The sequence below is a fragment of the Acanthaster planci genome, linkage group LG08 (genome assembly GCF_054643075.1).
Source record: "Acanthaster planci isolate LZ-2023a linkage group LG08, COTS_SCS, whole genome shotgun sequence".
Lineage (NCBI taxonomy): Eukaryota > Metazoa > Echinodermata > Asteroidea > Valvatida > Acanthasteridae > Acanthaster > Acanthaster planci.
In genome coordinates this window covers 12,644,253-12,656,675 of record NC_141784.1, presented here as the reverse complement: position 1 = coordinate 12,656,675, position 12,423 = coordinate 12,644,253, and the positions used below count along the sequence as shown (strand labels likewise).

Genomic DNA, 12,423 nt, shown 5'->3' with positions numbered 1-12,423 from the left:
CAGAAAGACTTACATGCATGTGATCATGCTATAATTTAAGGATTCAGCACCGACCAGGGCATGTTTCTGCAACACCCTTTACAAAAAACTGTTTGTGATGTCAAAGCAATATCTAGGAACATGTTTACAGTGGCCCACAAAATACAGACGACAGACGGTGTCAGCAGAAGACATTGCTGACAAAAATTACTTTCACTTAATATTCGGCAAGTTTCTAACAACTGCTGCTCTCTTCTGTCACATGCCAGTGGATGTACCCATGTGAATTGCTGCGTGCAACAATATGGGCGATTCATAATAGTGCATCACCAAGAGTTTGCAACACGTTGGCCAATCACAATGCACAAAATCGGTTGATCCAATGCGCATTCAGAAAGTCTGATCAATCTCAAACTTGGTATAGTAATTAACCATCATCAGAAGATGTGCCCCGAAACTTTTTATAATCCTGACATCATCTGGGGTCATGTGACCTCAATTCAAAAGTTCATTCTTTACAGTCTAATAACTAGTAAACTATTTGATTGATGTAACTCAAATTTGGTATGCACATAGTCAGGGATGTGTTATACACGAAAATTGATATTTTGACCTCATGTGACCTCTACTTCCGGTTTGACCGGAACTTGTATTTTAACACACAAATAGTCATATCTCATGCACTATACGTTCAATTGCAGTGATATTTGGTTTTTCGTTATACGTACCACTTTGGCAATTATTTGTAATCCATTTCACTGCAAACTTATGATACTCGTTGACAGTCATCATAAAAAATATTTTGGGAACAGCTATGTGTTTGTTCACAAACAACACCTCTGGTTTTCTGTCTTTCTGAACCAGCATCGAACCAACTCCAACCTTTGTTTCTTGTTTGGTCGGAAAATGACATCACACAGGCATGACTGAAGTTGTCCAAAACCCCTTAAAACCAATGACCACAGCAGAAATGTGTTTCTGATTGCAAAAACGTGCCCATGATTGGTGTAGTACGTCTTCACCTGTTAAACATAGAATGAAACTGGGCTCAGATTTCAACCCCAAAAGTGACTTGATGATCATTGCGCCTGACTTTCTCTTCAATGCTAGCAAATCCAATTCTCTGGACTATCAATTTCAGCTGGCAAGTAAATGATATAGAGAGATGGGAGATGGTCTAACTTTGCCCAACTGACTGAATTCCAGAAAACAGTGCTAATTCGCCATACTCACCGACAGGTGGAGCCGCACAGGAGCAGATCTCACAGCCCCTTGCATCTTTGGCGAAGCCATGCTCGCAATAGCGTCTACACTGTATCGGAGGACAGCCTACATTGAGGAAAAACACACATCCACACACACAACTATGAAACAATTGCAAATTTCATCTCGGCCTTCTCCCAAATCAAACCATCTGATGGCACGGTCATGTATTAAAAAGCCATGTCCAGGGAAAATCCATCAATTGATGTCAACAGCGACTTCTAGGCTGATATAAAAGCACTTCATATGCACAGAATCTGAAACTTGGATACTCTGCCGTTTCTATCAAACCAGGGCTGAAAAGATTCACAAAGTTTGTTCTCAAATAAGTTCCCATTTATTCTCCAGCGGACTTGTTTCTTTACGGTTAGAACTTAAACTCCAAACCAGTAGCAGTTCAGTATCCATGACAAAGTCCCTACCTTCAACACAGGTGTGTCCGCAGCCATTGCTGCAACATGTGTAACCCTCCTGTGTGCAGGGGTTGTCGGGCCCACATTCCTCGATGCATATCTCTAACTGGGGTCCTTGCACAGGCAGCATGGGGCAGAATAGCTCTGAAAGAAGACAAAAAAGGTTCCCAAAGGATAGAAAAAGCTATAAATGGTCAACACGATGAAGATCCCCAAATCATCATATTAACAGCACAGGACACATGAAGTTTTATTCATCTAAATTTAAGTTAGTAATGAATGAATGATTACAGGTTTAACGTTTGAATCCAGTAGTGAACAAGGCAACTTGACATTGTTTTTTCTTCATTCGGGAACATATGGGCTTCTGTAAAACTTGTAATGAATGAAAGTTTGGCTTGCTGTATTTCTGTCAACAGAGAGTTTGGAATGTCAGCAGTGAAAATGGCGAAGGGAAATAAACTTAGACTGCTAGGAATATGCAAAGCCAACCTTGTCATCATGGACGTCGAGCAGTGCATCCCCATGGCAACCCACTCTCATGTGATCATTTAATTATTTGCAACTCCAAAAACTGTGGATGCACTTTTGAAGTTGCAAAAGATCCAATTCCAATAATGCTCATGAGGAATAGTCTAGTGCCAAACTGCGCTTTCAAACAGTATTCATTTTAGCATGCGCTGTCTAGCATTAACACAGAGTCATCTCTTCTTGATGTATTGTATCAGAGAGTGCAATCTCTTCAAAGATGGAAAGTTAAAATCTCAACCAACCAATATGCAGTCTCACTTTTAGTATAATCATAATCAAAATGGAAAACAGGAGATTGTTCAAAAGGGAAAATGGTTGTAATTATTCACAGCAACATATGAAAATGCAAAATACATGTTGACGTAATCGGCGAATACATGAGAAAAATGGTTTCCCTGATGTTGCTGCATTGAATCAGAACATTGCAGGAAGCCATGCTGGAAATAAATTAATAACTGGGGGCGGGGTTGATGCAATGCTGCCTCCAGGAACGTATGCATTTACTCAAGGTATTAGCATCCCACTTCATTCCAGGGCATTCCCGCTAATATTATTGTGACTATAACAATAATATCGTTTTTCGTGTATACATGCAATTTGAACCCATTATTTGTATGTTAAACCCACATCTTTTATCAAGCCTGCTGCGTTCCAAGCATTCTTGGGGCAATCAAGTTTACCCCTGAAAAACCCTTGACTAACCTGTGGTGGGCCTCTTACACGCGCAGATTTCGCATCCTGTCTCCTCGTCAACATCCCACCCGAAGGGGCAATACATTCGACACATCACTGGACGACAACCTGCATAAAAGGGGGGAAAGGGGGGGTAATAGAAATCAACAATTGAAAAGAAGCACCTATAACCAAATTGCAAAACGATTCACTGTTAGTAAACAAGGCAAGTGGAGAGGATAAAAAATAGTAAGACAGATGAAGGAATTCCATTCCTGATGGGTAATGTTGATGTCTGCAAGTGAATGTGAGAGAAGCTGACCAATCACAAACTGAGGTGTGTATTTTCTGGGACAATGCCTGTGAAGCTGGTGACCAGTTTCCTGTGATCACACTTTCTCAAGACAATGAGCTAACATGATCATCCCCGGGCATTGGCAGGGGTTAAAGAATGACTGACATCCCCCCTCCCTCCACCGTTGATCCATACCTCTGATGCAACTGTGCCCGCATCCGTTGGAGCAACACAGTAGTCCGGCAGGGCAGCGGTTCTCTTCACTACATTCCTCACTGCAAATGCCCCCGACCCCCTCTGCGACAACGGGACACGACCTTGGAATGGGCAAGCTGTAGATGTCTGGCCCGCTGAACACACTGGGGGCACCTTTGCACTTGCAGATGTCGCAGCCGTTTTCGTCGGTCTGGTAGCCGTTGCGGCAGCCAAGACGACACAGCAGTGGTTTACAATCTAACGAGAATCATCAGAGATGTACAACCAAATGTAATGCATTTAGGGCATGCTTCCTATTTCATTATGCTTCATTCATATTTCATTAGGTCAGTCCACTTATGTGATTGTATTTTACTTTGTTCTCCTAGGCTTACTTACCAGTTCAAACAAAAGAACGGAATGCTTTCATTAACAGCCATTCCAAATGAATCAAAACCTCCTTTGGTGTCAACTTGGAAAGAGGAAATATGTTACAGGTGTCACAATTCTTTGGTGGAGACGCCATGCTCCTGCAATGCTGAACTTAATTAAAATGAGTACAGCAATAGCAAGGCAGTTGTGCTAAATAGTGCCATTGCCATTTGGAACAATGATAGCATGTCATACCCTGTTGAGCTAAGGCTTGCAGTACCAATTTCAATTTGCTGTGTTGAATTGTGCTATATGCCGTGCCGAACTTTTAAATTGAATTATTTGAGTTCGGCACAGCAGTAGCACGGCGTATAGCCTAGGCCTTATGCAAAATAACTGTCCTCATGATATAACTGTTGACAGCCTCGAAATTGGCCAAAGCACGACTCAAGATATTTTTGGCTAATTGTCTGCTGACCTCAGATAAATGTTAAACAGCTGGAGAATCTGTCTAAAATAGAGTGGAGGAAATAAATTGAAAATCTGCACTGATGACTGGCAGAAGCTGTCTTTGAATTACTTGCCAAAAACTGAAAATAGCATTTAAACCCGGGGGGGGGTACAGCCCAACAGCTGCAACCATTTCTTGTGAGCTTAATTACCAGCCCTTGCTACGCTTCCCAGGTTTGTAAGTAATGTAGGTTCGTGCTCCAGGATTCTGTGCTAGTAAGGTCAGCTCCTAACTGCTGTTGGCACCTTCAAGGCAAAGAAAAACTCTCACAGGTTCAGATTTCTATGGTTATACAGTACTGAAGTGTGACGTCATTTTGAACAAGAAAGTGTAGTGCAAATAAATAAAGGACGTGTGCGTGCTAGTTGCTGGTTTTCACGCTAATGCCTTTAACACTCATGATTGTACAAGTGATGTATTCACTCAGGTTCGTTGTAACCAAGCCACAGCATGGTGGCCCTTGACCTACCAGAGGGGCGTTCTTTGCATCTGCAGATTTCACAACCACTTCCATCTCGGTCCCAACCAAAGCGGCAGTACATCAGACACACGACAGGCAGGCAACCTTCATGTGCAAACAAAAACAAAACACTGACTTCCAACAAATTCAGAATATGAATACTTTATCAGTTCAAGCGCAATGTGAATGAGCATCCTGAACCTGGCAGCCTAAGCCATCTTTTTTTTGTCCAGAATTTCTTTCTATACCATCTTTTGTGCAGCTCTCCCCTTGAATAGCCACTGATGACATTGTACAAGGTAAATCGCATACAGAAAGAAAGTTCCAATATGTATATTCTCAGATTTTTCTAAGGGTACACAGCAAAGCAACTTGGACCTGTGACATGGTAGGAAGGAAAATTTTAGATTCTTTCAGAAAACTGCAACTTTTGCAATAGTACCTTCTACACAGGTGTGTCCACATCCGTTGGAGCAGCACATCTGTCCCGAAGAGCAGGGGTTCTCGTCACTACAATCCTCGCTGCAACTTCCCACAACGTCGGCCTCAATGACTGGACAAACCTTTGGTAGCTCAGGAAGCCCTATTAAGATAGCATGGATAGGTTTTTGGTTTAGTCTGTCTTCTGAGTAGTGAGTATAATTGCTACTGATGTCACAGAGGTAAAGCCCTAAGAGATAGTGTAATACATTCTTACCAGCTGGGGCTTCCTTGCATTCACAGATTTCACAGCCTTGGATATTCCTTGCCCAGCCAAAAGGACAGTACATGCGACACATCACAGGAGAACAACCTTTGGGGTGACAAAAAAATGGAGAAGTCTGAAATGTCTGAAATAGCATTATTCTACAAGCTGTGCTTAAAGTTATCATTGTTGCTATCAGCAGATGAATGTCATATGGCAATAACTAAATTTGTCACTAGATTCTTTGAGCAACTTGCACTTTCAAAATAGTAACCTTCTACACAGCTGTGTCCACATCCGTTGGAGCAGCACATCTGTCCCGAAGAGCAGGGGTTCTCGTCACTACAATCCTCACTGCAACTTCCCACAACGTCGGCCTCAATGACTGGACAAACCTTTGGTAGCTCAGGAAGACCTATTAAGATAGCATGGATAGGTTTTTGGTTTAGTCTGTCTTCAGAGTAGTGAGTATAGTTGCTACCGATGTCACAGAGGTAGCAAACCAAGAGATAGTGTAATACATTCTTACCAGCTGGGGCTTCCTTGCATTCACAGATTTCACAGCCCTCTTTATTCACTGCCCAACCACTGGGACAGAACATTCGACACAAAACAGGAGAATTTGTGATAATATCCTGGAATTGCCCTAAGGTATTAGATAGGAAAGTGATCGTTTGACGCAAAATTGCATGTTAAGCATAAACCCCTATATATTTTGACTTGATAGACAATGACTATCTTTGTGTTGTTTATTAAAGAGACGTCATTCATTTCATACTTCTGTTCTTGTTTTAATTTTTTCCCTTCATTCTCCGTGATCAACAGGAGTGACAGGCTGGGAAGACGAATCGGACAGATGAATCCTCATAAACAATACATGTACATGGCGTAACCTGTAGGTCTGTCGTCGCCTTATCTTATTACTTAAAAACTCTCTCCAACAGGATAGTTTTTAAAATGACTTCAACTGCTTGTATTCAACCATGGTTGAGGCTAGGGGTTCACTTAAATGTGAGAAATGTGCTATAGTCTCAGAACCAAGTTGATCTGTATTTAATACATTGAACGGAAAGCCATGACATGTACAATCCACCTGTATGGGCAAGGAGAGAAAAGACTTTGGTATAAGAAAGTCTGTTGATAAACATCATGCATTCAGAAGCAGTAAGTACTAAATGGCCAAGCTCAAAAGTTTAATCATTTATGACTTGTTAGAATTTCAAGCTTTCCTCCCCCCCTAAAAGACTGTCTTTCAACTTCTACGCCTTTGATGTCGCCGTGGACATTGCGGATAAGGAAGAAGATTAAGGCGCAATCAAGCATTTCTATTGTGTGCGTTTGCAGCCAGATGAAGCAGCCAGGTTTTGATGACCACAGTGCTTGGCGTGCATTGACCCAAAGATAATGAGCTCATTATAGAGAACCCCTGGCGGTACCATGAAAAACCCCGAGTTACCTCGGGGTCAACCTCGAGTTACAGCCGGTTAAAAAAGAATTCTCCCCTTACCAAAACCGATCAACGTGATCAGGTGAGTCTTATGTCACTGCTGTTTTCATTAACCCTAACCCCCTAGGATGTATGTAAAATCACACTGAAATTGGGGGATTTGGGACTGAAAGGGTTATGGAAATAGATGGAGCTATGGTGGAGACATGAAATTTGTCTTTGGGAAAGCATGTTTAATGATTGCAAGATTTTGTAACGGTACCTTCTACACAAGTGTGTCCACAACCATTGGAGCAGCAAATTTGTCCTGAAGGGCAGGGGCTCTCGTCGCCACAATCTTCAACGCAACTTCCCACCACGTCAGCATCAATGACTGGACAAACCTTTGGGATTTCTCCTGCAGTAATGGAAAATAGCATTTGGTAATTCAGATGATGGGAGCCTGTAATGTTTGATGTAGGCCTTTGTTAAGAAAGAAGAAAACGCCCAGCCAAACAGGACTTTCTTTACTGACTTACCAGCTGGGGCTTCCTTGCATTCACAGATTTCACAGCCTTGGATATTCCTTGCCCAGCCAAAAGGACAGTACATGCGACACATCACAGGAGAACAACCTTTGGGGTGACAAAAAAATGGAGAAGTCTAAAATGTCTGAAATAGCATTATTCTACAAGCTGTGCTTAAAGTTATCATTGTTTCTATCAGCAGATAAATGTCATGTGACAATAACTAAATTTGTCACTAGATTCTTTGAGCAACTTGCACTTTCAAAATAGTAACCTTCTACACAGCTGTGTCCACATCCGTTGGAGCAGCACATCTGTCCCGAAGAGCAGGGGTTCTCGTCACCACAATCCTCGCTGCAACTTCCCACAACGTCGGCCTCAATGACTGGACAAACCTTTGGTAGCTCAGGAAGACCTATAAAGATAGCATGGATAGGTTTTTGAGTTAGTCTGTCTTCAGAGTAGTGAGTATAGTTGCTACCGATGTCACAGAGGTAGCAAACCAAGAGATAGTGTAATACATTCTTACCAGCTGGGGCTTCCTTGCATTCACAGATTTCACAGCCCTCTTTATTCACTGCCCAACCACTGGGACAGAACATTCGACACAAAACAGGAGAACAACCTACATAGAGATAAAATAAGGGGATATTTGATTGAAAGCACTGTGTAAAACTTGGAGTCAAATTAGGGGAGAATTCCTTTTTTAACCGGCGGTAACTCGAGGTTGAACCCCATGGTAACTTGGGGTTTGACACCCTGCATAAATACAATGCATCATGAATATTCAGGACAACTGCATCTCTGGCTTCAATCCAACTGTGGTAACAAAAGAGCTGGGGCGAGCATGGCAAACCAAAGGCTGCTTTTGCAGTGTTACTAGGGGATTAGAGGATTAATGGTATACCTTGTCAGCCTTAGAGATACACAAAATAAACACTTCCTCGGGACATTAAGAATTTTTTTTTTAAATCTGAGGTTGGATATCAGTGGATAGTTTTATTAAAATGAATAAGTCCTTGTTTTGTTGTTGCATTTCCTTTTTTTTAAAAGGTCAAAATTGATAGAGGAACAATGAAGAATGACTTTTTGTGCAGAGTTTCGGTTGAGCATTGTTTGCTAGGCTGGTCTAATGCAAGTGCAAACAAAGGTTTGAAATTTTGAATTGAAAACATAAGGGAATAATAAGAGATTTGTGATAAGATCCTGGAATTGCCCTAAGGTATTAGATAGGAAAGTGATCGTTTGACGCAAAATTGCATGTTAAGCATAAACCCCTATATATTTTGACTTGATAGACAATGACTATCTTTGTGTTGTTTATTGAAGAGACGTCATTCATTTCATACTTCTGTTCTTGTTTTAATTTTTTCCCTTCATTCTCCGTGATCAACAGGAGTGACAGGCTGGGAAGACGAATCGGACAGATGAATCCCCATAAACAATACATGTACATGGCGTAACCTGTAGGTCTGTCGTCGCCTTATCTTATTACTTAAAAACTCTTTCCAACAGGATAGTTTTTAAAATGACTTCAACTGCTTGTATTCAACCATGGTTGAGGCTAGGGGTTCACTTAAATGTGAGAAATGTGCTATAGTCTCAGAACCAAGTTGATCTGTATTAAATACATTGAACGGAAAGCCATGACATGTACAATCCACCTGCATGGGCAAGGAGAGGAAAGAAGTTAGTATAAGAAAGTCTGTTGATAAACATCATGCATTCAGAAGCAGTAAGTACTAAATGGCCAAGCTCAAAAGTTTAATCATTTATGACTTGTTAGAATTTCAAGCTTTCCTCCCCCCAAAAAGACTGTCTTTCAACTTCTACGCCTTTGATGTCGCCGTGGACATTGCGGATAAGGAAGAAGATTAAGGCGTAATCAAGCATTTCTATTGTGTGCGTTTGCAGCCAGATGAAGCAGCCAGGTTTTGATGACCACAGTGCTTGGTGCTTGACCCAAAGATAAATGAGCTCATTGACCCAAAGATAATGAGCTCATTATAGAGAACCCTTGGCGGTACCATGAAAAACCCCGAGTTACCTCGGGGTCAACCTCGAGTTACAGCCGGTTAAAAAAGAATTCTCCCCTTACCAAAACCGATCAACGTGATCAGGTGAGTCTTATGTCACTGCTGTTTTCATTAACCCTAACCCCCTAGGATGTATGTAAAATCACACTGAAATTGGGGGATTTGGGACTGAAAGGGTTATGGAAATAGATGGAGCTATGGTGGAGACATGAAATTTGTCTTTGGGAAAGCATGTTTAATGATTGCAAGATTTTGTAACGGTACCTTCTACACAAGTGTGTCCACAACCATTGGAGCAGCAAATTTGTCCTGAAGGGCAGGGGCTCTCGTCGCCACAATCTTCAACGCAACTTCCCACCACGTCAGCATCAATGACTGGACAAACCTTTGGGATTTCTCCTGCAGTAACGGAAAATAGCATTTGGTAATTCAGATGATGGAAGCATGTAATGTTTGATGTAGGCCTTTGTTAAGAAAGAAGAAAATGCTCGGACAAACAGGACTTTCTTTACTGACTTACCAGCTGGGGCTTCCTTGCATTCACAGATTTCACAGCCTTGGATATTCCTTGCCCAGCCAAAAGGACAGTACATGCGACACATCACAGGAGAACAACCTTTGGGGTGACAAAAAAATGGAGAAGTCTAAAATGTCTGAAATAGCATTATTCTACAAGCTGTGCTTAAAGTTATCATTGTTGCTATCAGCAGATAAATGTCATATGGCAATTACTAAATTTGTCACTAGATTCTTTGAGCAACTTGCACTTTCAAAATAGTAACCTTCTACACAGCTGTGTCCACATCCGTTGGAGCAGCACATCTGTCCCGAAGAGCAGGGGTTCTCGTCACTACAATCCTCGCTGCAACTTCCCACAACGTCGGCCTCAATGACTGGACAAACCTTTGGTAGCTCAGGAAGACCTATAAAGATAGCATGGATAGGTTTTTGGTTTAGTCTGTCTTCACAGTAGTGAGTATAGTTGCTACTTGTGTCACAGAGGTAAAGCCCTGAGAGATAGTGTAATACATTCTTACCAGCTGGCGCTTCCTTGCATTCACAGATTTCACAGCCCTCTTTATTCACTGCCCAACCACTGGGACACAACATTCGACACAAAACAGGAGAACAACCTACATAGAGATGAAATAAGGGGATGTTTGATTGAAAGCACTGTGTAAAACTTGGAGTCAAATTGCCAAAATTGACATTGATGTGATCAGGTGAGTCTTACGTTCTTGCTGTTTTCATCAAGAAAATGGATGGAGCTATGGTGGAGACCTGAAATTTGTCTTTGAGAAAACATGTTCAATGATTGCAAAGATTTCGTAATGGTACCTTCTACACAAGTATGTCCACAACCATTGGAGCAGCAAATCTGCCCTGAAGGGCAGGGGCTCTCGTCACTACAATCTTCAACGCAACTTCCCACCACGTCAGCCTCAATGACTGGACACACTTTGGGGATTCCCTCTGCAGTGACAAGAAAAGGCTTTTAGTAACAAAGTTAAGAGGAAGGTAACTTCTGCTCTTGCCCAATTTTTCCCACTCCTTCCGCGAACAATACGCCAGATCTGAATCAAATATTTGAGGTGACACTGGCGAACAGCCATATCCAAAACATAACATTAGCCATTTCAGATTCAGCCACCTTTTTCTCGCGATTACAGAATTTTTTTTTCATAAAAAATTCAGCCAGGCTTATTTTCTGAAAATTAGGCTTTTAAACAATAGATGACCTTTCTTCACACATTCAGTTGAGTGCAATTTAGAACGGCACTGAATAACAACAGTATCTGCTGCAAAAATGGACACTAAATTGTTTTCACAAACATACTTTTAACAGATGCTCTTCAAGGAATGCATTTGGTGTATGTTCATACTGAGCTAGACTGTTCTCCAACCCCGTGCCTCAATAAAGAACACTGCTATTCTTCAACTGACTTCAATCAAGACTTGAACAATCTGCCTTGAGCAGAAGCACTCCTGTATTGGTTGAAAAGAGCCATGTTGGCAGGGAGTGCTCGTTTTTATTTCTGTAGTGACGCCACCGCAATACCTGCATTATGTAGTTGTTTGTGAACCAGCAGTTCCCTCTGAAAGAGCCTTTGTTGCTTAGAGAATTGCACCCTCTCTTGGTCCCACTCGGGATGGATAGGAGAAAGCTACATTGGTTGCTTACCTACAGAAGGGGGCCTGCACTCACAGCCTTGGCATCCATTTTTGTCCGCCAAGAATCCAAAGGGGCAATTTATCAAGCACTTGAACGAAGGGCAGGCTGTAATGACAGACAACATGGGCCCATATCAGTGCTGCTTTATGTGGGTAGTGAAGGCTAGGGAATTCTCTTGGCCTGTGTTTTAGCTTTGGTGTCAATTTTATTTGTTCAGCGGCATTACACTGCATTCCGGCAGGAGTAGTATCACAAGAGCATGAGCTCCATTCAAAATTCCACTTGCACAAGTCCTTTGTTGATTTTTTTTGCAAAATTGGGAAAGACAATTATGGCTATGGCTAAACCATGCCAAAAAATTCCATACATCCAGATTAAATTTTAAGAGAAAAAAACGGTAGTCCTTGAATAATCAGGACAAATCTGCATACATGCCTGAGCGTGATGCGGCCGCAGTAATGGTGTTTTTTGGACTAGTTTATTCCATAACACGGGGAGCTGAAATTTGATGCATTTACATTTGTCTAAGCCAACAAAGAAGCCAACAGAATAATCAGACTTTCAGAGAGTAGATGAGACCAATCTCGTGAAGCTAGCTTATTTGAAGTGGCAGCAAGTTGGCTAGATTTGTCAGATGTGTCTTATAAAAGGAATATACGTGTACCTGATACGCAAACCTGACCACAGTTGTTACTGCAACACTTGAGGTCTCCAGCGCAATCAGAATCACTGCTGCACTCTGTTACGCAAATTCCTGCCACTAAATCTGGAACAGCTGCTGGACACTGGCCCGGCTTGACATCTGTCAAAATGGACAAGAAACAAGGCTTAGAATACAGCCGGGAAATTTGTCGACCCAATGCGTGTTTGGAAAGGGTCGACTAA

The 12,423-nt window shown here is 41.8% G+C and overlaps 1 protein-coding gene across 2 annotated transcripts in view; it reads right to left on the bottom strand.

Moving 5' to 3' along the window:
* Positions 1-12,423, bottom strand: part of LOC110977361 (uncharacterized) — a 35,745-nt gene that overhangs the window by 13,800 nt on the left and 9,522 nt on the right. The window contains exons 14-32 of one of the 2 annotated variants that reach the window (XM_087140110.1): positions 12,203-12,340; positions 11,548-11,643; positions 10,704-10,838; positions 10,403-10,498; positions 10,148-10,288; positions 9,886-9,981; positions 9,630-9,764; positions 7,859-7,954; positions 7,604-7,744; positions 7,342-7,437; positions 7,086-7,220; positions 5,651-5,791; positions 5,389-5,484; positions 5,134-5,274; positions 4,701-4,796; positions 3,349-3,606; positions 2,889-2,987; positions 1,665-1,799; positions 1,213-1,308 (exon numbers count right to left, since the gene is read on the bottom strand). In XM_087140110.1, the coding sequence (XP_086996236.1) occupies positions 1,213-1,308; positions 1,665-1,799; positions 2,889-2,987; positions 3,349-3,606; positions 4,701-4,796; positions 5,134-5,274; positions 5,389-5,484; positions 5,651-5,791; positions 7,086-7,220; positions 7,342-7,437; positions 7,604-7,744; positions 7,859-7,954; positions 9,630-9,764; positions 9,886-9,981; positions 10,148-10,288; positions 10,403-10,498; positions 10,704-10,838; positions 11,548-11,643; positions 12,203-12,340 (2,367 nt within the window). The remainder of the gene's footprint in view (positions 1-1,212; positions 1,309-1,664; positions 1,800-2,888; positions 2,988-3,348; positions 3,607-4,700; positions 4,797-5,133; positions 5,275-5,388; positions 5,485-5,650; positions 5,792-7,085; positions 7,221-7,341; positions 7,438-7,603; positions 7,745-7,858; positions 7,955-9,629; positions 9,765-9,885; positions 9,982-10,147; positions 10,289-10,402; positions 10,499-10,703; positions 10,839-11,547; positions 11,644-12,202; positions 12,341-12,423) is intronic. The other variant, XM_087140111.1, reaches the window with a different exon arrangement.